General features: G+C 44.3%; 1 protein-coding gene across 1 annotated transcript in view; it reads right to left on the reverse strand.

Moving 5' to 3' along the window:
- Positions 1 to 233: 233 nt before the first annotated feature.
- LOC147448505 (V-type proton ATPase subunit a3-like) overlaps positions 234 to 25,960 on the reverse strand; it is a 69,669-nt gene continuing 43,942 nt past the window's right edge. The window contains exons 8-18 of the mRNA XM_086521087.1: positions 18,554 to 18,661; positions 18,351 to 18,458; positions 18,128 to 18,276; positions 17,885 to 18,038; positions 17,582 to 17,742; positions 17,270 to 17,479; positions 16,441 to 16,624; positions 16,283 to 16,366; positions 15,910 to 16,106; positions 15,769 to 15,828; positions 234 to 798 (exon numbers count right to left, since the gene is read on the reverse strand). Of these exons, the coding sequence (XP_086377213.1) occupies positions 597 to 798; positions 15,769 to 15,828; positions 15,910 to 16,106; positions 16,283 to 16,366; positions 16,441 to 16,624; positions 17,270 to 17,479; positions 17,582 to 17,742; positions 17,885 to 18,038; positions 18,128 to 18,276; positions 18,351 to 18,458; positions 18,554 to 18,661 (1,617 nt within the window). The 3' untranslated portion in view covers positions 234 to 596. The remainder of the gene's footprint in view (positions 799 to 15,768; positions 15,829 to 15,909; positions 16,107 to 16,282; positions 16,367 to 16,440; positions 16,625 to 17,269; positions 17,480 to 17,581; positions 17,743 to 17,884; positions 18,039 to 18,127; positions 18,277 to 18,350; positions 18,459 to 18,553; positions 18,662 to 25,960) is intronic.

Here is a 25,960-nt window from a genome sequence, read left to right on the forward strand (position 1 = left end):
CATTTGTCGATCAGCACAACTACATCTGAAGAAAATTCCATTGGTTTTAAGCTCGCTGCAGCATCTCTTGCTAGAAGCAAGATCAAAAAAGTTCTTAGCTAAAAAATTTGATGCATCATTAACCAGTAGGTCGTCCTTTTTTTCCTTTTGTTATTCGTTCACACTGACAAAAGACCCCTCCACAAACAATCCCTTTTTTTTGTGACACCACCTTCATACTTCAACAACACATCTTATGTAAGCATGCATCTGCATTAGGTGGCACAAGATTTTTGTGTATGAGAGATACATCAGCGGAGCCCTAAATCGTGGCACTTCATTTATTCAATGCATTAGGGCACTGGCACCCCAACGAAATGGAGAATAGATGCTTTTGTCACATATTTTCACAGCCAATCATACAACTCTGTAAGAAGCAGGCATGTCCTCCACGCTAATCGCAAAAAAATCTCCCCGACGAGGCCGGGCTGGAACTATGGCGGATGCCCTCTACAATGCTGGGCAGTTATTTCAAAAATTGGCGAAATGCCAACACATAAAAAGCTGTGTACACTCCCTCATCGATAAACTGGCCCCTCCTCAGATCTCTGTATCAATCATTCCTCCTCGTCCATGGTTGCAAATGAATACGGACTAAACTTGTAGCCAACCCCTTCATAAAATTTGTTCTGAAACTCCACCCAGTGGAGACGTAAAGCATGCAGAAAAGCGCTAAGTGTTTCCATACAGAGGAGAACACCAATTGTGGCAAACGCAAAGATTATAAATCCAATAATGATGATGATGACATTTTGGTACCTGATCACAAACAAGTTAGATCGTACAAAGGACTTGAACAAGTGCAAGATGGATGATTCCATAGGCTTATGCCACAACTTTCCCTTCAACAAACAATAAAAACACACAGCCATGCAAACAGAGAGGCTTTGAATTGGTCACATTGATTTTGGATGGTGCATGAATATGGCCATATGCAAAAGTATTCGTCCACTTCAATAAACTATATAAAACCACGTTGCATCGCCATCCATCCCCCCCCCCCCGGGCCCTGACCCTCCTCTCTCTTTCCCTCTTTTTCCTTCAATGCCTGGTCCGCTCCTTGCGCCCCCCTCTTACGTTCCTTCTTTTCCTGTTTAGCCTCTGCACCTAATCCTCACTCTTCTCTGCCATCACTCCACTTTTTTGCTGCGTATATGACATATCTATTACTCACCATCAGGTTTCCAAGGGTTCCAAAAGTTATTGGCAAAACTGGTTGGTGCTTAAAGAAGCAGGGGGCCAGCCTGTTCTCTGGCAACAATATCCTGGATCCTCTGATATTTCCCTCAAAACCTCAGCCTTCAGGCCTCTGGAGCAATGTAGCTGTGTAGCCATGTCTGCGAGAATGTAATGTGTAGTAGCCATGCCTGTTAGTCCGCTTATCTTCTCTGCCATCTACCACTCTTCTAGGACATTATGCACTAGCCTACTGCTCAAAATTACTGCTCTGAGTCAACAATCTAAAGAAAGTACAAGCTATGGCATCTATGATCTGGACCCTGGATAGTCCATGACTCTAGAGAGCGGTCAAAAACCCTCCCTAGCGAGAGAGTGGACACGTTCTTTAAGCTCACGGTAAGCCAGGCAGTGGCAAATTAAATGCTCCTCACTCACTGGTGCTGACCCGTCTACATATCCGGTACGTCTGTTGCTCTGGAGGCACTCCCTGTATCTTCCAACCTCTATCTGTAACAGCCGTGAGGAAGTGTGTATCTTACAACTCCTGTGAGCAGGTGTGTATCTGACCAAGGGCACACTCAACCTACATGAGAGGCCCATATATTTCATGCAAATGATAAATCCATCCTCATTAGTGTGGAGCAGATGCTTTTTATAGAAAGACATCTTGGTATCTAGATCCTATAGAGGTACAAGCCATATTTTGCTAGTATCAAGCTGTATGATATTCTGTCTAATAAGGTGAATGATCTGAGATCTGATCAAAGTAAGGACGGTGCATCTAAAGAGTACTGCGATGTATGTAAAATGTCCATGGTGAAGTCCTAAAGATCAAAAGATGCTGACATCCGTGAATACCAGCACAAATGTATCTCCTCTCTCAGCTAGCTATGGAGATGACTCGAGGGTGTGCGTATTTATGTAATTCTTTATTATTAATTCCACAAGGTACAACTCGAGGGACTCTCCTCTGCTTCTCCACACGGTAGAATGCCAGATAGAGACCCCTACTTACATATTTATAGACCCTTGGCCAAAACCAAAAGCAATACATGAAAAGCAGCAAGTCTTAAAGCCTCTGCTTTATTTATGGTTTAGGACCCTCAGCCAAGGTTCTAACTTTTGTAAGTTGGTTGGGGGTTAGGACTATTAACCCTAATCAATAATTAATTTTGGGCCACTCGGTAGGACTTCATCACTAACTTGACACGTACCCCTCTCTTGTTTAAAAGTAATTGTCCTCGACCACACTAGCAAAACAACTGAAGATCAAAAAAAATCTTTAGTAGACACCGACTCTATGAACCCATTCACAAAACATGCAGTTCACAAGTGACACACTTGGTTCACACTAAAAAACATTGTGTTTCAATCATTCAATCTAGCCATCTCATCCTTCCAGAAGTCTTGATGCACCTAGATCCCTATGTAGCCATCTCATCCTTCTTGATGCGCACACAACATTATCCAGTCATCTCATCCAAATAGGAATCTTGATGCACTAGAATCTCATTCCATCGTTCATCATTCCTCATCATTTATTTAAATTTCATAAAACAAAACAAAATTCATGGTTCTTATCATTAAATCGAGAAATTATTGAATTCGTTCCTAGGTCGTTGTCGCTCCGAAATGCTTTCAGATGCATGTTCCTCGCTCCTATTACCTGTTATCCGTACACAAATAGCAAGAGCTTCTGAAAACATTAGATGTACACACGCAAAAATTTTCTACAGTAACCTTAATTTGCTGCTAAAAATCCTAATTTCCAAAGCTGTCAGAATCAAAATCCGTTTGTGTCAATGCGTACAACGGATCGAGAGGATCAACTTTGACGTCTGTTACATATCCAAATTCTCAACGGTTGAATGTAACAAAGAAAAACATCAAAAAGCATGTTTCTAGAGCTTTTTAAGGCAAAAACGAACTCTTGTTTCTTCTCCTACTGCTCTTTTCGTTTCTTCTTCATGCCACTCCATAGTTTCCATCTGTAGGTTCATGTAGGACTGATTTGCTCTAATACCACTGTAATCACTTCTAGAGAGGGACGGATGGAAACATAGAGATAATTACAAACTACACACTTGGCAACACTTTAGCACTTCAAAACAATTTAATAAAAGAGAGAGAAGACGACACGGCACGACTGAGTTCCAACCCAAGACACGTTGGCCCCAAAGATTGGTGCCCCTTTTGGTATTTCTTTATTATTGATCTGTAAGAGTACAACTCCCGTTGGATCCAGATCTTCCAACTCTATGTCCATATGCCTGAAAGAATGGCCCGGAACACTTAAAAAGAGTACATGGGATGCTAAAAGAAGAGTTGCTCGGAACGCGGAACAAGAACAATGACGAGATCATGCGGAACGGAGGTAAAGGCAAGGGTCCCCGGAACGAGAACGGCGCGGAACGGGATGCATTTAAAACACCCAAATAATGTAATTTTTAGCTTTGTGTGATTGAAAAAAAGTAGTATTAGTCTCCGTTGACTCTAATACTCACAAATATAGAAAACCAAAATCTAAAAATCTAAAACACAAGATTAAAAACCAAAATGAAAATTTGGTCGTTCCGAGCCATCCGTTCCGGTATCAATGCTTGTCCGGAACGGCTGGCTGTTCCAAAACGATTGCCAAAGGCCTGGAAGGCCCTTCCGGTGTCCCACCCCCCCCTCCCCCATGGGCGTTCCCAAGTAACACTGGCTATAAGCAGAGCCCCAGAAGCATCAGGCCTAAAAAAACTTGATCCTAAAAGTAACTGCTCCAAAAAGTTAGCACTCAAGACTGATATAATCAACCGGCGGAAAAAGCAAGAATCTGTATTGCTGTGCCACGTCAACATCAGCAACGCCAAACGCGGGAGTCCATATTGCAGTGCCATGTGGCAGGTCAGCACGATATACGGAAACCTACTCAAGAGTTCAAGCTTTTGTTAATTGGGTTTTAGGCCCCTCGGCCAGTGCTCCATAAGTTGGTAGGGAATCGGCTTATTAATCCCTAACCCCCCTAGTCACTTGGGCCGCTCGACAGATCTTTTTCAGTTGGGTTTCTTAGTTGCTCCTTCTTCTAGGTTTTAGGCCTCTCCGTCAATTCCTGCAAAACTCAATCAAGTTAGTCGAAGACCCGAAGGCCCCTCATCACACAGATGACTTTCATATGCAAATACCACATAGAGAAAACTCGTCAGAACACAGTGGATTCCGTCTTTGACATAGAGATTGGCATGGACCACCTTCCTAGGGATAGTGAGTCTAAGGCAAGCCAAACAAACGCATTGCAATGATGCGTCTATGACCTCGACGCAAAAACCCTAACCCTACAACCCGTCACATACCGCCTTCTAAAATCAAAGCAATCGTCTATGTTCACATTCCTAACATTCATGCACCTTAAAATCTCACAAATAATCATTCAACCATGCCGTGCACACATAAAAGCTAGTTGCATACACCTCGGGTGCGTCTGAAAATCTATTTTATGGCCAGTATCTTAGCCAATGCCTGTAAAAGGTCATTGGATCTTGCTTGGATGTTGATCACTCACCCAAGATTTTAGCCAATGCCTATAAAAGGTCATTGGATCCTGCTTGTGGTGTGTGCACACACCCAAGATCATAATCATAATCATAATCTTAACAATCATAAATTTGTACAAAAGGACTCTCAGTTCATCATCAACCTTGATTCATAGTGTCTTTTCTTCAATTCATGATTCTTAGTCTGTAGTCGCTCCTTGAGTAACTTGATTACCGCAGATCAACACCAATTCTTTGTTTTTATGCTTCATCAGGTCCACAATGTAGAAATCAACTTGATTTGTAAATGTTTGAACTTGTAGTCGAAATGATCCAATCAATGGTGTCGATGGTGTCTTCCTTCAACTCCTTGGTCTTCTTGCTCATATCTTCACTGTCAGAAAAGGACGAGCTCTCCTCCTCTGAACTGCTAGATGGCCTCCCATATCTTCTAGACTTTTTCAAAGATCTGCTTTCCTTGCTTTTCTTGCCTTTTCTCCGCTTCTTCCATATTTTCTCATCCTCACTAGAACTAGAGGACGACGAAATGTCAGAACTCTTTGAAAATGAAAAAAAATATATGAGTCATCCTCGAAACGAGCACGCTACTTGGATCTGCTTGCCACCTTGAAACTCGACTTCTGACCCAAATAACCGGGGAAATCCGTCGATTTCCTCTTCTTCCGAGAGTACTTCAACCTTTTATTATCTGGTTCATCTTCTTCTCAAGAGCTCTACCCACCTCTTTTTGCGAGTGTAGTTTCCATTTTTCTGCACTTGTCTATCCTTTCAGCTTTCTTTCTGACATGAGAGAAGAATCAATGGCCTCTCGCCGTCTCACGTGCATCTCATCCATTGGGTAAGTCTTCAAATACTTTACATGTTTCGGGTTCAGGGAGTACTTCATTATCTTTTCACACACGTGTCAACCTGCAATTGACGTTTGTACTCCACTCTCGTAAACTTCCCCCCCCCACCCAAAATTTGCCCAATTCTTCATTCTTTTCTTCAATTCCCGCGCCAGATTTCAACTTTTCTTCGCCTCCCCCCTGAGAGGTGTTATCTTTGTCAGATTCTCCACGAGAACCCATGTGTGATCTTGGGTTCTTTAAGGCTTATGCCCCTTAAGACAAAGCGATGAAGACGGGAGTGCGCCCGATGCGCGATGGACTAAGGGTGGAGGTGGCTAAGTCCGAAGCACGGACACAGATTCTTTTATAAATAAAATATTGATTGCTCTGTGAAACCGGCCCGTGGGGCGGTAGACTTTGGCTTTCTCCCGAAACTTTACTTTAGACTTTAAGACACAGAGAAACTTTCCAAATAAAACCTCTAACCAAAATTAACACTTCGAACACACACAGCTTAGAAGCTAGAGCGCTCCAAGCATACGCCAACAACCTGTTGGCCCAAGACTGGCGCCTCTTTCGGTATTTCTTTATTGTATTCAAAGAGGGAATAAAACTGCGATTTCCTCCGAGCTGTCCCGCATAATCCGGGCTGAAAATGACCTGTTTTGGCCTGATTTCGGTAACATAACTGTACTAGGAAGCTTCACAGATTAAATCCCCACACACTGAGTGATTCCCCGGTGCATACGGACACGTTACAAAACCTGGCGAGAATCTGCTGCACACTGAATTCTCTGTTTTCTGTCCCAAAAATGCGCAAGATGACCTGTTTAACGATCCCCTTGCTTCCCCGGACGTCCAGGGGGTATTAGGGATCCGTTAGGGTCAAAACCCTAAACCTACAAATTTACACAGCAAGCTATAATTTCCTGTTTTGGGCTCTATTTCACGAGCCGAACACATCCGTAGCGAGCCATCATACTCTCGCACCTGTTGGGCCACTTACCCTCTCAGATTTCTCGCAAGAAATCTCTCCGAATTAGCATGTATCTATGGGGGATTAGCAATTAGCTAATCCAATACCTGGACAAGAGGTTCTTGCCTCGGCATACGCGCATTAACCCACATAACTGTACGTCACGATTCTGTATTCAAAAGGAGAGAGAGGTAGCGAGAGCGGAATCATCGCGCTACATAGATAAGGCAAGCTTTCCATTAAAGCTTCAACACCTGCACCAACTACGCACACACTCACTGTAAGCCACGATGAGGAAGAAATCAGCCTCCTCTCTCAATTTGGGTGCCCCCTCTTCATGCTAGCTTGGCATTTTTGCTCTAGTGTGTTCAGTTTGCCTCTTTTGAGTTAATTTCCTAGTACCCACCAACTTATAAGTGTAGCGAGGGAGCCTAAAATACTTTGAACTGAGCCTAGACCCCCTTTTACAACTCGGATTCCAGTGCCAATCGGCCCGACCAACTCATGGCAACTAGGCCTTCCCGCCTGCAGGTGAAACTCTTGGCCGTCGGTCGTTTCACACTGGCCATACAATGTCCGGTCATTTGTGACTTCAAAAAGAGGGTCCCAAAAATTAAATAAAAATCATCGGAAAGAAACCAACAACTAAGGTTAGCAGTTGCCACGTCCTCGTGACAACTTTGTCAGATTCTCCTTTGGAACCCGTGTGTGATGCAGAACGGATTGGATCCTCCATAGAAGAAGACCCTTTCTAAGCTCTAATACCATTGTTACAGACTTGGACACTTCAAGCGAGAAATCAATAGGAACACACAAACAAAAATTTCAAAATCACTGAACTTCACTAGAGAGAGAGAGAGAGAGAGAGAGAGAGAGAGAGAGAGTGGACACGGCACAGTGGAGTTCTGCGCCAAGAAGCATTGGCCCCAAAGATTGGCGCCCCTTTCGGTATTTCTGTCACGCGGTTGTGGCAACCACTAACCTTAGTTGTTGGTTTCTTTCCCTTGATATTCATTTAATTTTTGGGACCCTCTTTTTGAAGTCACAAATGGCCGGACATTGTATGGCCATTATGAAACACCCGATGGCTAAGAGTTTCACCAGCAGCAGTGAAGGCCAGGTCGCCACGAGATGGTTGGGCCAGTCGACACTGAAATCCAAGCAATAAAAGGGTGTCCAGGCTCAGTTCAAAGTCATTCAACTTATAAGAGGCAAACTGGACACTTGGCGGCCTGTGAGCCATTTTACAAGCCACATCAGCTGGGGGCACCCAAATTCGAGAGAAGAGGCTGATTTTTCTACCTTCTTGCTCATTAAGTGAACTGCAGTGTATGTGAGTAGTGGTGTGCAGTGATCACAACTTCGATGGAAAGCTTGCCTTCTCCCTTGTCTTATGTAGCACGATGATTCCGCTATCATGCATCTCTCCCCCCTTTGAATATAGAAATGTCATGCCCCGCTCGAGGGCTTTTCATCTAGATGTTCAGTTGTGTGGATGCATGCGCGCTTGCCGAGGCAAGGGCCTCTTGCACAGGTACTAGATTAGATAAATTCCTAATCCTTCTCAGGTACACGTGAATTGGGAGAGATTTCTCGTGAGAAATCTCGTCCAATTCAAAGGGCGAGTAGCCATCAGGTGCGGGAGCTCGAGGGCTTGCTACGGATGCGACCGGCACACGAAACGGAGCCCGAAACAGTAGATTACAGCCTGCTGTGTGTTTTTGCAGGTTTAGATTTTTTGCCCTAATTGATCCCTAATATCCCCAAAAGCTTCAGGGAAGCGAGGGGAACACTATACAAGAGTTCTGGTGCATTTTCAGGGCAGAAAACAGAGAATTCAGCGTGCTGTAGATTCTTGCCAGGTTTGGAAAAGTGCTCGCCGGGAAAGTCAACTTTTGCACGAGGATTTTGTATGTGAAGCCTCCTACTCCGGTTATGCTGCCGATATCGGGCTACAGTAGGCCATGTTCAGCCCGGTAAGCGGGACAACTGGTAGGAGTTTTCTCCCAAGTTTAATAAGAATAAAGAAAAACCGACAAGGGCACCACTCTTTGAGGCCTACAAGGTGTCACTGTCTGCTTGAAAGCACTCTACCGGAGTCTAGCTGCCAAGCCGTGCTTTGTTTGAAGTGTTATTCCCAATCACAAGTTTATTCGTGAAGTTTCTCTGTGTTGTAAAGTTCAAGTAAAGAATCGGGTGAAAGCTAAAGTCTACCGCCCTACAGGCCGGTTTTCATGGTTCCATCACCGAGACAGAATCACTTTTTCCTTAAAGAGTGAGCCTTGGTTGCTTTGCGGCGAAGACAGAGAGCACGGAAACTTGGAATTACACTATGGCTGATAGGACAAATGACGCCAAGGAAGAGGGTTCCTCTTCACAGGACAAACGGAATGTTCCTCCTCCAGTGTTTGAGCGTGGCGAAAGTTCATGGCCACCCCTATCTGTACCTTTGTTGATTTGAATGCTCCACAAGGTCAAGGGTTTATGACTAGGCAGCTAGAAGAGGATGCATTTAGGACACCGTTGGTTGCTGCTGCAAATGTGTTTTCTCGGTTGGTGCGGAATCCTAGGTTTATGGAGTTTCTGCAAGTGCCACCAGTGTCACAGCACACAAGGCAACTTTCTCATGCAGAAGAGCCCGTTGAGGCTCAAGCCCAAGTCCCTTGTGCGTCTCAACACGGCAGGGAGCACTCGCATGTTGCGGAGTCGGTTGGAGCTCCCAAACAAATTCCTTCTATCCACGAACAGGTGGTTGGGACGCCTATTCCACAGGCTTTACCAGTTCACCCAACCACCTTTCCAAATGTTGCATTAAATGGATAGGGGACTAGTTTCTAGGCTATGCAATGGGTTCTTCCACCACCCACGGTACATCTTGGGTATTTCGGGGGTGGATCAGTGTTTCAAAGCATGACTGCTTATGCGCCTGGAAACCAGCAATATATGCCAGGAACGGTCTTTGGGGGTATGCAAGGCATGATGCCCAACCCCATGTATGTTCATATTGGCATGCGGCAAGGGTTTCAGTGCAAGCAAGGCCAGTTTGTGGCACAGTTTGGGGTGCCACAGGGCAATTTTGGCATGGCTGGTTTTTCCAACCAACAGGCACATATGGCACCAATGACTCAGAATGTCAATGGCCAAGGGGCGCCAATGATCCCTATTACAATGTCCATGTTGCAGACAATTCCCTATGATAATTTGGGAGCACTGGAAAAGCCAAAGGCAATTTGGAGAGGAAACTTGCTTGCCGGAGAGGCTTCCTACGATGAAAACTTCCTAAAACGAGAGAGAAGGCTTCTCGAGGGTGTAGGGCTGAAATACTCAATTGTTCACCACGAACTCCTCGCGAAGAATTTGCATGAGGCTTTGATATCGGTTGAGAGAGGAGGTTCACAAACCCAGGTTGGGTGAGATTGGTCAGCGGTGTGTGTGCATGCAGGTCGACTGCAAAGAGACAGAGAGAGGCAGCGTGGGTTTTCAACGCAGACTGCAGAGAAGAGCCATGATTTTTTTAGTCCAAAAAGACCTCAAAGTGATGAGATTTTGGGACCTTCTTTTAAAATGGGCCATTTGGCCACTTGGACAATGTGAACACTTTAAAATTAGTCTAAGTGGCCCAAAGGCCAATAAATGAAGTATAATGTCCGTACAGGCCCAAAACGTACAGGCCCAGAATACTAGGCCAAAAATATACAAAAAAATATGTCTATGAAGCTCTCGATCAGAGCTACATGGTGGAAACGATCTGGAGGTGACGTTGGGCATTTAGCCCCAACATCTGGTCTTGTTTTGATAATACCAAATTTGCAAAAGCCTTTTGAGGTTTACTATGATGCTTGTGGTTGCAGTCTGGGAGCAATCGTAATGCAAGAGGGCCATGTCATAGCTTATGAGAGTAGAATGTTCTCTAGACCTCAGAGATTTGCACAAATCTACAAGAAGGTTGTTAGCGGTGATATATGCTCTAACTTAGTGGAGACATTAGAGCATATCTTAAGGTGATTACATATTACCAGAGTTTGAGGTATTTCTTATCTGAGGAGAGAGGAGCAGCTTTTGGATAAGATTTTACAAGGAGACATTAGAACAGATTTAATAGTATTTACAGATCATCAGAGTTTTAGATACTTCTTGTCCTAGGAGTAGCTTTCAGATAAGCAAATGAGATGGGCGAACATCTTGTCACAGTTCCATTTTCACATTGTTCATGTTACGGGAAAGGAGAAATCGGGGGCAGACGCCTTGTCTCTAAAGCCACAGATATCGGCCATCTCCAGAACTTTGAGATGTGCTTGGTCGATATGCGTCGATTTTTCAGAGTGGGGAGACAACTACAAGTTATACTATCAAGGATGGTTATTTGATGTGGAAAACCGTGGTCATGTGATTTAAGGAAAAAGGTGTTGACGGAGTGCCGTAATCCTCCTTTTGTTGGGCACAGAGGCGTCAAGAGTACCTTGAAAGGGGTAGAAAAGTATTTTTAATGGCCCTAGCTCAAGAAGGATGTGGATGAGTTTGTGCGCACTTGGTTGGTGTCTCAAAAGATAAAATTTGAGAGGCACAAATCGACAGGGCTCCTACAACCTTTACTTATTCCTAACCAACCTTGGGAGAGTATAGCAATGGATTTCATCTTCCAAAGACTCGGAGTGGGCATTTGGATAGTCATTGACAGATTCAGCAAGCATGCTCACTTCATACCGGTAAAGAAGACAGTTAAAGCCGACCATTTGGCCAAACTGTTTGCCTCACAGATTTCCAAACTACATGGCATGCCTACATCTATAGAGACACATAGAGACCCTAGATTCACAAGTTTGTTTTGAGAGCAATGTGGGAGAATATAGGCACTCAACTTACATTCTCATTGTGGTTTCATCCATAGACAAATGGGCAATCGGAGATAGCCAATCAGTAGTTTAGGACTTGTTGAAGTCGTGTATCTTTCATCACAAGACTTAGTGGGAGAAGCATTTGCCGCTGGTGGAATTTGTTTACAACAATACTATTCACATGTCTAAGGGGAAGACGTCATTTGAGATTGTTGAGGGTGAAAGGTTCCACCGACTTTGAATTCTAACGACCAAATTTTTGAAGCAAATCAATGCCACACACATGATCTAGATATTGCTTTTGCCAAGGTAAAAAGTCTCAAGCACAACATAAGACGGCAACAGACAAGCATCGACACGACTTGCAGTTGAAGGAGAATGATTGGGTGCTTCTTTGGTTTGAGTAAGCACGCCTACCGAAGAGGAAGGGTACGGAGAGACTTTTCCCAAAGCTTAGTATGCGAAGGGTGTCACGAGGCTGTGACAACCCTTGATTTTTATTTAATTTTTCGAACCCTCTTTTTGAAGTCACAAATGACCGGACATTGTATGGCCAGTGTGAAACCGTCGACGATCGTAAGTTTCACCCGCATCAGTAAGGCCAGGTCGCCACGAGTTGGTCGGGCCAATTGGCACTAAAATCCGAGCTATAAAAGTATCTCTCGGCTCAATTCAAAGTCATTTAGGCCCCTCGATACACTTTATAAGCTGATATGTACTAGAAATTTAACTCAAAAGAGGCAAAGTGGACACTTGGTGACCCTTGAATAATCTGCAAGTACACCACAGTAGGAAGAGAGGAGGCTGATTTGACCTCATTGTGAACTACAATGTGTGAGTAGTGGATGCAAGTGATCACAGCTTTAATGGAAAGCTTGCCTTCTCCTCTGTTCTATGTAGCACAATGACTTTGCTCTCGGGCACCTCTCCCCCCCTTTGAATACAGAAACGTAATGCCCAGGTCAAGGGCTTTTCATTTGTATGTACAATTGTGTGGGTTCATGCCGCGATTGCCGAGGCCAGAGCCTCTTGCACAGGTAGTGGATTAGCTAGCTCCCGCACCTGTAAGGCTACTTGCCCTTTAAATCGAACAAGATTTCTCGCGTGAAATTTCTCCGAGTTCACCCGTACCTGCGGGGATTAACAATTGCTAGCTACGGATGCGATTGGCACGCGAAATGGAGCCCGAAACAGTAAATTACAGCCTGCTGTGTATTTTTGCAGGTTTAGGGTTTTGACCCTAATTGATCCCTAATACCCCCAGGAGCTTCAAGAAGCTAGGGGATCACTCTATAGGTGTTTTGGTGCATTTCCGGGGTAAAAAATAGAGAATTCAGCGTGCTGCAGATTCTCGCCAGGTTACAGAAATTGCTAAAAGGCGCCTAGAAAATCACCTTTTGCACGGGAATTTTGTTTATGAAGCCTCTTACTCCGGTTATGCTGTCAAAATCAGGCTAGAGTAGGCCATTTTCAGCCTGGTAAAAGCGAGAGCTCGTAGGAATTTGCAGATTTTCTCACAAGTTTAATAAGAATAAAGAAATACCGAGAGAGGCGCCAGTCTTTGGGGCCTCTCAGGCCGTGTTTTGTTTTAAGTGTAATTTCCAATCACAAGTTAATTCGTGAATTTTCTCTATGTGGTGAAGTTCAAGTGCAAGAATCGGGTGAAAGCTAAAGTCTACCGCCCTCTGGCGAGTTTACGGGCTGGTTTCATGGTTCCGTCGCCAGAACAGAATCACTTTTTCCTTAGAGAGTGAGCCTTGGTTGGTTTTTGGGGAGGATACAAAGCATAGGAACTTGAATTACACTATGGCTGACAGAGTGAATGACACCACCCGGGAAAAGGGTTCCTCTTCACAGGACAGAAGCTGCTTCACTGCAAATTACCTACAAGCAACCAACAACCAAAGATTTATGTGTAGCATCACATCCATGGAAATTCAACACATATGGTTGATGTGCACACAACCAATGCTTGATTTATCTATGCGTAGCACAAAAACCCATGTAATTAGTAAAAATCTCTTAATTACACACTCAAAATCACTCAGATCTACATGATATTTTTGCAATTTTCTTTCAAAAGGAGTGACTAATTAGGCATACACAGTGCACACATGTATAGCACTCAAATTGCTAGTCAATTAGTTACAAATTAGGGTAAAATAGGAGGTTTCTACACATAAACAATCTATTCCAAAACACTCATTCTTACTCAAAAAATCTCCTCTAGCTTAGGCTACCGGTAACGACGCCAAATGTTGGCTCGCTTGTACCATAGCTCCAATGAATCAACAAAATTGTCAATCCAGAAATGGTAGCAACCCGGCTAAAGCATGGAAGCATCACACATGGATAAGTGTGTGAAAGAAATGAGTTGGGAAAGAGTGGGAAAATCACTAGGTCATCTAGAATAGGAAGAAGAGAGAACTAATCAAAAGAATTGGTGGTCACACACACGTGAGCCCTTTTGCTAGTCACACAATGCTTTTTGTTGCATTCTCTAGGTACCATTTTAAACAAATACGATGATGGTTTGGTCTTATTGATCAAAATCAGTACACATTAAAACCTGCAAATGCTCTTACCAAAGGTCTGTCTAAGGCACAACATGAGCATTGCCTATAAATGGTGGGGGTTACATAGCTTAAAGGCGACTCTTTGGGCCTTTAAGTGAGAGGTTGTTGGGGGTAAATGCCCAGGCGTCACCTCCGGACTGTTTCCACCGTGTAGCTCTGATCAAGAGCTTCACAAACATATTTTCGGTATATTTTTGGCCCACTATTTTGGGACTGTATTAGCATTATACTTCATTATTGGCCTTTGGGCCACTTGGACTATTTTTAAAGTGTTCAAATCGTCCAAGTGGCCAAATGGACCATCTTAATAAAAGGTCCCAAAACCTAATCACATTGAGGTCTTTTTGAACTTAAAAAAATCGTAGCTCTTCTCTGCAACCTACGTTGAAACCCACACTGCCTCTCTCTCTCTCTGCACTCGACCTCCATGCACACACACTGCTACCCAATCTCACCCAACCTGGGTTCGCGGACCTTCTCTTTGAGAATATTGTATGTTGCAATTTCTGAGGATCCCAAAGCAAACAAAACACCTTTCTAAGCCACGGTACGCAAAGGGGAAGTAATCTCTGCAAATTTTCTATGAACCGATCACAAACCCAAAAGCTTCGAAATCTCAATGGTCTTTATCTTCGCCGAGTCCATCTGTACACCCTTTGCTGAGACAATGTGTCCCAAAAAGTGTATCTCTGAATTTTTGTTTCCGTAGTGCCTCAAAAACCTGTAAGAGATGTTTTCTATGTTTTGATTCATTCTTGAAGAATACGATGATGTCGTCAAAGAAGGTGCCCACAAACTATCTATACTCTCTAAAAATCCAATTCATCATCCTATTGAATGTTGCAGGAGCATTTGTGAGACCAAAAGGCATCCCCAGGGACTTGTGCAATCCAAAGGATGTCCTGGACGCAGTCTTATATACATCTCCAAGAACGAGTCTGATCTGATGATAGCCACTTTTCAAATTGATTCTGCTGAAACACGAAGAACCCTGCAAGTATATCATCCATCCTGGGTATTGGAAACTGTTCTTGATGGTGATTTTATTGAGAGCTCTGTAATCAATGCACAGTCTTCAAGTGTCACGTGCACATCTAACCCTATGTGCATGTTCTAGAGGAACAGACTCTGCCAAAAGTTCTAGAGACAGAGATAGACAATCTATGTTTGAGAGGAACAAACTCTGCCAAAAGTTCTATGTAACGTCTATGTGAGGCCAAAGTCGGCCTAGGAGAGAATCTACCAAGAGCAGAAACTACGATAAAGACAAAGACATGTTTAGAGAGATGAGTGCAGCTCCAAATCAGGAAGTAGATGCATTGGGAGAATATTAGCAGGTTATATAGAGGGCTCCGTGGATTGTGCTGTTACGAGGGCATCTGCTCCCGCCGCCACCTTTGACTGGCCCGCACTTTACAAGGCATAAAATCACCTACAAGGTAATTCAGACAGCACGCTTTGACAGTTACAGCCTTAGCAAGTAGGTCAACAGTACAGACCATCAGAGTGGCTTTTCCCATCTCTTGTTGTATCATGTGATTATTATTGTTTCTTGAGAGAGTGGCTTGACATAGGCATGCCCAGTAAGCACAGATGAAAAACAGTAATTCAAATAGTCTCTAACTTAAGTATAATCATTACCAGACTTATAAAGTTCATTGCGGAAAAAGTTCCAAGAGGCCAATAAAATACTTTCCATCACAGGAATAAGAATGCTTGAAGAAAACGTGCTTCCCTCTCCTCATCAAATACAAAACTTTCTCTAACATCCTCTAGTTAGAGCAGGAGAAAACTTACCCCCAAGTCAGAACTAGGACTTTGTCATAAAAAACAGACGATAGTTCTGAGTGCGCCAGACTGTACAAAAAATGTGTGAAAAAGTTCAGAATGATTAAAAGGAAATCTTCTTGACAAGGTTGACGAATGAACTCCATGTACCTCAGTGCCCAGAGACGAAGGTATGATGCAGTGTTAGAAACTGCCCCTAACACAAACTCAATTGCATGGATCATTTGATGCACAAATACTTCACTGAATTCGAATTCTTCCTGATCTGTCTCATCATTTTCATGGTCAAGATCTACAATATCATGCTCAGAGTCCCGAAGCATGTTATAGGTATGTCCTTGAGATTCCTGTAATAATACAAATAGCCCACTAGTAAGTTAGAGGGCTACCCTTACCACCAGCACAAATATACATGTGTGCGCGTGCGCAGTGTACGCAGCATCCAGATACATGCCTGACTTGTTTATGGGTAACAACCATAATTTTAGCCATATTAACACCTAAACCTGATCAAAAAAATTACCTTGATGTGTCGGGATCTTAAGATCAATGGCTTTGGGAAAAGCATCCAAGGAATTGCCACGAGAGCTAAGAGCAGAAGTGTAATCTACAAAGATTAAAAAAAAATTAGCCAGCCAGTATTGCAGATGTGCAGTGAAAAACTTAATGTGTTTGTACTACCTGTAGATATTTTTGTCCTGGAAACAACTGGTTAGCATCAAGATCAGCGGTTGGACTTAAAAACATGTATATCATCACATGATACAAATCAGCAGTGGCCCCCGTGCACCACTTGACAATGATCAGGATGGAAAGGTATCCAAAAAGAGCGTTCAGAAAAATAATTTGAGGTACAAATTGGTACCTGCAGAAAAATTGTCACCACGCATCAATTGACAATAAAACCAAAAAGCTGACAGCAGATACGTGGAACCACAGGTCTCATCGTTTCAAAAATATAATCATTAATCTAATTATTCGCAAACAAAACGTTAACATAACTGTAGCCATGACAAAGAGCACATGAAAGGCCAAAAAGTCAACCCCTATACTATGAACTTAACTTACTGAATGGCCTAATTATGCATTGCAAAGGTGGAATTGACTGTCCTAGACCTGACTCTTCTTGAAACTGTCGATACACCTGGATAATAAGGTTCAATATTGCAACTTTCAACCACAACAAGTCATACCACCACCACCAAGGTACCTATTGCACAAATGTCACAGGCTTTGTTATAAAGTTTGGAACTGTTCAAATCTTGTGATCGGCTCAGTTGTAGTGGATATCAAGGAACAATGAGATGCCATATGGATAGCAGCAAGTTGGTTCAAAAGGCTTTCACTAATCTTCTACATATACCAGAAATTGGGTTTAGGGGTTTGCTTGTTCTTTTCTTAGGCACCAGTGATGATTTGGGTCACCATGAGAAAACGCGTTATCAGCCCAGAGCAAGCAATGCTTCTTTCTTCAGAAAAACATAATTAAAGAAGAAAACCCCTTGCTTACCAGATATTTAGATCATTCTTGAAATATAGGCCATTGCAAAGGCTAAGAAAAATTCCTAAATTCATCTGCGCTACACCAATCAGGATCGACATCTTCATTTTTAAGGAGTTCAGAAACGTAAGCTCCGTTGAAGAGCCATGCCAAACAGGGTCTACGCCAAATACGTAAGGTGCTGACTGCGTCTTTACAAGTCCTGTTGTATATGCAGTACTGCCAAAATTTCCCTCATATGGGTTAGTTTGCAAGAATGTTTTCCTTGGTGAATCTAAGCACAGAATTCATAACAATGGATAGCAAAGGAAAGAGAAAGACCTGCAGGTAGAATCACTGCAATAGTATGCTGAAGACCCAAAAATTGGAAAGGGGACAGAGAAGAATTCATTGTAGATCAGTCCAGTATATATTGAGAATATGGACATGAGCAAAATAACATAACGGCCAGAAAATGCCATGCTCATTATGTCTCCTAGTTTCTGCCACAGAACAAAACTCATCCATCAGATATAAAGAACCATCAGACAAAATAAACTCATCGATCAGCAAAGCATATTCACCAAAACATATGCAGGACACAAATCACCAATGCAAGTAGACCTCATGTAGAGTGAACATTACCTGACTGCTGTACTTTTTCTCATTAAAAAGAAGCCACAGAACTGCGAGCAAAAGGCAAATTCCATGCCCCCAATCCCCAAACATAACGGCAAAAAGAAAAGGAAATGTCACAATTGTAAATACTGCTGGATTGACCTCTTTATATCTGGCAATTCTGCCCAAAACAGAGCCAGGAAAGTTAAAATCCAACAGTACTACACTCAGCAAGCAACAACAGAACAGCTAGCTAATCAAAATGCCTACCCATAAGCATCAACAATATCTTGAAAAGCCCCATTAAACTTATTCGTCTTAAAATATGTGGGAGGCATTTCCTTGGTTTTGATAACTTGAAATATAGTGACCACTTGAGAATTGCTTTCATAAGCTGCACGCTGCAGAGCATCTTGAATCTACAACAAATGCATGCTGTTAAACAGGACAATTCACTAGCTGTTGGCTCCCAGATGTACTCTTGAATTGTTACCTGAGGCTCAGCAGATACTGGACACCAGCCTTCACCTACTAAACACTTTCTCGTAACATCAACACTCAACATATTCAGTGTATGATTAACCGCCTTTTCTCTTTTCACCTGCTCAAACAGGTTCAGAAAGAAACAGAAAGAGCAATTTTCAGTTTTCAGTTCAGCAACGTTTTAATGATGACATGATGCATCAAAAAGCTCACCGTTGAATCCCACAACTCAATATCACTGGCAATAGAAGAAAGAACGTTGTCTCTGTGTCGATTTCCAGCATCAATTGTGGCTTTCAGCTCCAACAACCTTGCTGACACCTGCAAGATGTCCTCCACACTTCATGATGGAGAGAAATGAAATGAAATGATATATTAACGTCTTCAAAAGGCCAAAATGACCTATGAGACCATCAGATACAAAGTGGTGAATCTAATACAATGTCTGAAGTACAAGTACAAAAAGTACTGAAAGTAAAAATGAAAACTGAAATGAAGTGTGAAATGTGAAATCTGAAAATGTAGAATAGGCCCTCAATGACAATCTGGGTGTCGTGCTAGAATGCCTCTGATCCTCTGCTGGAGTCTCCGTCGATGTAGTGTGCTCTTGTGTCTCGGTCGTGGCCGTCTCCATCTCCCGAGCTCAATCGCCCTGTCAATGAGGGTGCCTCTCGTATGAATGCGGGTACAACCCTGTGCTGGTGGTTAGTCTCTCGGCTCCCTCGATCCAAAGAAGTCTGTGATCTGTCTCTGCGACTGTCGTACTCCATGTCTCCTCAACAGACTATCTCTAGGTCGGTTTAGCTCAAGTAGATATAGGCCAAGGCATCTCTGATCATGATACCTCATGACTCTATCTAGGGGTCCAAAACCCTCTCTGAATAAGCAATGGAAGAGCCCTCGTATCTCATAATACACAGTGCAGTGGCATATGTAGTGTAGCTCTGTCTCTGGCTCTCTACCGCATAGTTGACATATCCTAGACTCCGGCGGTATCCCTCTGAATCTACCCGTCTCAGTCTCCAGCTGGTGTGAGGATGTGCGAATCTGACCAATAGCACATCGCAGACCATGAGACAAATGAGTGTCCATGTAGCTTGAACGAGTCACAAACCCATCTCCCGAAAGTTGGAGAAGGTGCTCTTTGTAGAAAGCCATCTTGGTGCCCAACTCGTGCATCGGCTCTACCCATGTCCTTCTGGTGTCCAATTGTATAAGATCCTGCCGAATGAGTCTAGTGATCTCCATCCGTGTGACTGGTAGGGAGGGTGCATCCAGGGAATACTGAAAGGGAGGCAATCTATCCATGCTGAGACCATGCCTTTGAAACCATGAGGTCATCTACGCATACCAACATGATGCATCTCCCTGCATCGCTAACTGTCTAGAGGACTCAAGAGCCAATCTGGTATATCTGCCTCTATGTGTATCCCATAGACTGTGCATAAAGGACACTGATCTGGTAAGAGCCTCAATCTCTATAGGAGGGGCGGCTACCTCCGCTCGAATAATCGCATGTGGTACGGAGGCCTTGGCTCTAATCATCCGGGATATCATAAATACCAAGGGTATCTCCATGTTCCTCCAACCGTCATGATTCACAGATGGTCCCCACACTTGGACCCCATAAAGCATAGCTGAAGCAACCAAAGTATCTAACTTTGTTCGTGGTTCTTGAAACTGAACCTGCGAACACATCCTCTCTAGCCCTCCCAATGCCGCATAGGCTATGGACAGTCTAGTCTCTGCTGCTCTCCTCAGAGTAAACCTCGGTCCCGTGAATACCACCCCCAGATATGTATATTCATTTGTGTACTCCACAGTGTCTTGACCATATACGAATGCAGGTGCCGATCTCTTGACCCACTGTGGTGTGGTGTTAAACACCATAACCTTGGTTTTACCAAGGTTCACAAACAGTCCACTATCCTTTGCAAAGTTGTGCAATGCATCCAAATGTCTCTGCATGCCCTCTGGCGACTCTGATATCAACACAATATCATCAGGATATAATAATAAAGGGATCCATGTCCCTGCTAGCTGAGCGCCTCTGTCACCCTCTCTGCCAATGTAGTCAGAGACCTCATCTACATACATACCAAAAAGTGTAGGGGACAAAGGACACCCCTGTTTCACTCCAATAGTGGAATGAACAATGTCAGAAATCCCCTCAGGAGTGCGTACCTGGCCAGTCACTGAGCCGTATAAAGCCATGATCCCCCATATGATCTCTGTGGGTACTCCCAACTTCAGTAGCCTGTGCATTAATCTGGCCCTCGGCACTGTGTCAAATGCTTTGCGGAAGTCCACAAAGCAGCAATACATCCGTCTCCCATGAGCCCGACCCTCCTCAATATTGGCTCTGAGTGTAAGAATATGGTCCAAAGTGGAGAAACCCCTCCTGAATCCAGCCTGTCCTGCTGCTCGTATGCCCTCATTTTCTGCCCATTTACTCAGTTGCTGTTCAAGAATGGATGCATACAACCGTGTCAATGTGTGCCCTATCATAATAGTAATGTAGTTCCCTGGCACTGTGGGGTCCCCTGCCTTGAAGAGAGATACAATAGTAGATAATCTCCAGGACTCCGGTAGTCCCTCACACATGACACGATTAAACAACCGTGCAAGAACTTCTGACAATAAATCTCTAGCATGTATCAAGTGCTATGCCACCAAACCATCATGATCATATGCTCTCCTAGTCCTCATCCTGTCAATGGCGTTTTTCACCATCTCAGTGGTAAAGAAGGTACTAGTGGCTGGACATGGCTCTAGAGGGTCTGGTAATGGTGGTTGCCCGGGTACTGTATATAATGATGCTGCATACTGACCCCAAGTCTCGGGAGAGGTAATCACTGGAGGAGGTGAGTGCTCACGGAAGAGACGCCAAGCCTCACCTGAATCTCGACTCAAAAAGAGCTGATACAAATCACGTTCCATCTGGGCTAAAAAGGCCCGCTTCTTCCGTCGCACTAAACGCGAAGAGCAATCCGAGACTGTCGATATGTAATGACTCCAAGTACAAGCTCGCTCTGAATCTGAACTCTCATCTCTCTGCATTCCTCATCATACCAACTATTCTGAGGCATGTTCCCAGAACGTCTTTTCTGATCTGGTTGAGTGTGTGGGTATGCCTCTGCTGCTGCCCCATGCAAGATCTCCGTCAATAAAGTGGTGATCTCCTCCACTGTATATACAGGCTCGGCTGCCCACATCCGTCTGTAAATCTCTTCCACATAAACTGAATCCGTCTCTGGTGTAAAAGTATACCGTGTGTGTGCAATCCTTCGTGGTGTCTGAGAGACACTATACTGGAAAGAGACTAAAAAAGTCAGGAGAGCATGGTCCACTGCTACTCCAACAGGCTTAGGGCCCGCACTGAAATCCTGAATATTAGAGATGAAGCTCGATGAAGTCATGACATAGTCTACTGTACTAGCCCCATGTCTGTGTGGAAAGCATGTGAATCCCCCAGACGAAGGAAAAATCTCTAGACCATTAAGTATGGCCAGACCATGCGTAGTCGCCATCTCTATGAGATATCTCCCATACTCTGTGTGCTCTCTATCCTGTGAGTGTCTGTCAAGCCCCATCTCCGATATATCCATCTCTAAAAGCATCTCCTCCGAGGTATCATAAAATACCGTTTGGGAGTTGGCCGTCCTGGCATTAAAGTCTCCCAAGAGAATGATATCTCCATCTCTAGAGAACTCCCATATGTCATCATCAAGTATAGAGAAAGCGGATTGCCCTCTAGGTGAGGTATAGACTGATGTGCTAGGGGGAAAGTAACATATAGCAATGTATAAGAATCTGCCTGTCTCAGCTCTCAGTCTCATCCACATGTATCTTGCCTGGTCATCTCTCCGGACAATCTATAATAGCGGCTGCAACTCCTCCTTGAATAAGACTGCTACCCCTCCTGAACCTCAACTCCCATGCTGGGATCTAGCGTCTGGCCGACAAGCTGTCTCCCATAAATAACCAGTCACACTTGGCATCAATTGTCCAGATTTTTGATGTGTCTCTGAGTAAAAGACAATGTCTCTTTCTCTGAAGCTATCCTCAAAGGCACCCACATCCAGCCTATATGATCCATTACAATTCCATGCCGCCATCCGGAGTGTGGTCCCATATGTCTCGCACCGTCATGCTGTGCGTTTTTCCAAAACCACTACTTTCCCTCCTCTATAAAAGGCAATTTTTCCCTTCTCCCTTGCTGCCTTGATCTCTGGCATCAACTCTTGCATAGGTGCTATTTGTGCTAAAGTAAGGTCATCCCCCATAAATACTCCAGTTTTCTTAAGTGCCGGTCTCTTCTTCAGGAATTCCTTCCTTGTTTCCAAAGTCGGGAAACGCAAAATAAGTGCTTTCTCTTTGACGTTTCCCCTCTCATCCACTCCTTTCTTTCCTACTCTCCAAGCACCTATGTGCATAGGTTCCGGGATGCCCATGCGCTGCAAGCGTTCCTTCACTTTGTCTTCTACATTTTGATACCAGTAATACGCACATGGAGGGCTCTAGTCCTCCTCTTTTGTTCCTCCTCAATGGTCATATTGATGATGGTAGAGGTCTGTGCGGCTTCTGGCATCCGGGCCTTCCCTTTCTTTGCACCTCCAATCCATTTTTCTGCTTCCTCAACTTTCTCCTGTGTTCTAAAAAGGCGCTCCGCCCATGAGGAAGCCTCTTTCGAGTTTTGTTCTTCCCCTTCGTGCAGAGTTTTCACCTGCTCGTTAATATCTTCGAGCTCCTTTAACATCGAGGGCTGATTTCCCCCTTCCGTTTTGGGCATAATTTTGCAAGCTGCAAGTTCCCCTTTAAGCTCTTCAATCACTGCATCTTTTTCCTTCATGCACTTTTCCACATTGATTTTCCAAGATTCAAAGCTTGCAATTGCCTCATCCAACTTTTTCTGCATAATACATTCCATTACATTCACTTCTGCCCGCATTAGAGCCTGCATCTCCCCTTTCACAGATAGATACATCTCATCATTCCTATCAAGCATCGCTTTATCTAATTCTTTCCTCATATCTGCATACATAGAATTCTTATAACTATCTGCATTTGCGTACATCTCTTTCCTGATGTCATCTCATAAAGCTGAGCTCAGATTTAATCATTACTTGAACCCTCTCCATCATTAAATCATCTTGGACTTTGACGGTTTTCCCTACCCTCAGTGAGCTTGGCGAGAGTATACCATCTCTGCTCCTCCGCTTGAAAGTCGCTTTCATTTTGTGGTGAAGCCACTTGCATCACCATCCTCGGTTGGTTGGTCCATCTGAGAGAGAAGAACAAAGACTCACCAACAGAGGTCTCGCCTCCGCCATGGTTGGCCTCGCCTTCGTCACCAAGTCCTCGCCCTAGCCCTGGCAGGCTGGTCTCGTCTCGTCGCCCTTGGCTCTTCTCGCCCTCGCCCTTGGTAGGAAGCTCGCTCTCGCCCTTGGCAGGCAGCTCGCCCTCGTCCTTTAGAGGTCAAGACCCTCGCCCTCGCCCTTGGCAGGCAACTCGTCCTCGCCCTTTGGTAGGCTCCTCGTCCTCGACCCAGGAGCTCGACCTCTTGACACAGGACCAGCAGCTTGCCCAGGCTTAGCAGCTCACCCTTGACCAGGTCTAGCAGCTCGCCCTTCGTCTTTCGACCAGCAGCTCGCCCCTCGCCCAGTCGAGCTCGTCTCTCGTCCAAGATCAGCAATTCGCCCTCGCCCAAGACTCTCGTCCAGCAGAGAGAGAGCTCGCCTCTCGTCCCTCGTCCAACAGGTTTGCAACGCGACAACTCGCCCTTGCCTCAGCTCGTCCTCGCCAACCTGCTCGTCCTCGCCTCAGATTCCTGCTCACTAGAGACGTTGTAAAACCCTCCTCCGAAGGCCCCCATTGACCTTTCCAAAAGAGAGAGAGAGAGAGAGAGAGAGAGAGAGAGAGAGAGAGAGAGAGAGAGAGAATACACTGACCTTTCCAAAAGCATAGCATAGCAGATTAAAAAGAGCATATCCACTGAAATGGATCCCCTATCTACGAAAGAGAGAACGTACCGAAAGTACATCCATAGTCAAGATACAAAATACGATTGAGATACTCCTACTCTCATTGGTGTCTCTCTTTGTGTGGACTCCCATGGGTCTCATGGGTCTCTAGGTCTCCTCCTGGTTGGGCGTGGGGATCACTGAGCACTACTCTATACCTCTCAAAGATGAAACCCCCCCCCCAAACCCCCCTTGATGCTGTATTCCTACTAATGTTGGTAAAGCTTGCGTGGTGTCAGCAACAGTATTCATACCACGATGAAATCGGTACCATTCTATGCCTTAATGGGCCAGGCTGATCTCCCACTCAGTGGCTCCCATACATCTGCAAATGTAATGGACCTCTATCTCCAGCTCCCACTCATACAACTTGTAGATCTGATCCTCTGCCTCTACACTATCCTATCTATTTGCCTCTATCTTTGACTGATTAAAGAAAGATGAATTTCCAGCATCTATCTTATAGCTGGCATCCATATTAAATTGGCCGGATAATCACGCATATCTGTGGAGAGCTAAAGAAAACAACTCCGGTAATATGCCATATCGTGTAGTGTGCAAAAGGGTATCAAATCCAATTACTCTGTGTATCCCCTCTCAGTATGCTACTCTCATCACTCGGTTCGAGCCTTAGTGTATGGCAACCCATTGTACTCAGAGGTTTGTCTCTCAATTTTCATATGATGGTTACTCTCATCTGGGTATACCAGCAATTTCTGTCACCCATTGCTGCTAACTGGATGGAGGCCAGTGCTAGTCGTGCAGATATATCTCGAGGGAGATCTCATAATTAATAGAAAAGTTTCTGTCACAAAGTGATGACGTGTCTGCCCCAAAGCATACGGGAAACCCTAACCCTGACTGCTGCTGAAAAGCCTAATTCTGGAAACCCTAACCCTAAAACCTGCAAACCCTAAAGTCTGCCAGAAACCCTAAAACAGCAGAAACCCTAACCCTAAAAGGGCAGCAGGCTGAATCCCGGAAATTGCGGGGAACATGATGACGTGGCACCGTACAGCTGAGCCCGCTTTTTGCGGCGTATTTTACGGCAGCCAGAGATCAAGCTTTTTGCTGCGCAATTTGAGGAGAGAGAGAGAGACTTTGCTTTATTGTAAAACTTAAGAGAGTTTGAGAGAGGAAAGAGCCTTTGCTTTTATTCAGGCTTTTGATTTGAAGCTTTTCGGGGCTCTGCTTTTGGCATCCCTTGTAATCATTAAATAAGTGGTTTGGGCTCCCACTCTGCAGAGCATCTGGACACAGAGTCTGAGAGTGAAAACCCGACCCACTCTTGTACTTTGAACACTGATTAATACATAAAAAAATACCGAAAGGGGCGCCAATCTTTGGGGCCAATATCTCTAGGCACGGAACTCCGCCGGGCCAATGCAAATCTATTGTGAACTATGAATTGTTTTGAAGTGGTTATTTGGTGCTGTCGTGATTGATTCTTGACTTGGAGTGTCCAAGTCTGTTACAGCGATATCACAGCACGGCCAATTTCTCTTCTACGGGAAATCCGATCCCAAATTTTTTTTCCGCGGCACCTATGGCTTCACGCAAGGATCAGTCGACTCCCTCTACATCCGTAGATGCGGGC

Source organism: Adiantum capillus-veneris, chromosome 10 (assembly GCF_014529385.1).
Source record: "Adiantum capillus-veneris isolate H3 chromosome 10, ASM1452938v2, whole genome shotgun sequence".
NCBI lineage: Eukaryota > Viridiplantae > Streptophyta > Polypodiopsida > Polypodiales > Pteridaceae > Adiantum > Adiantum capillus-veneris.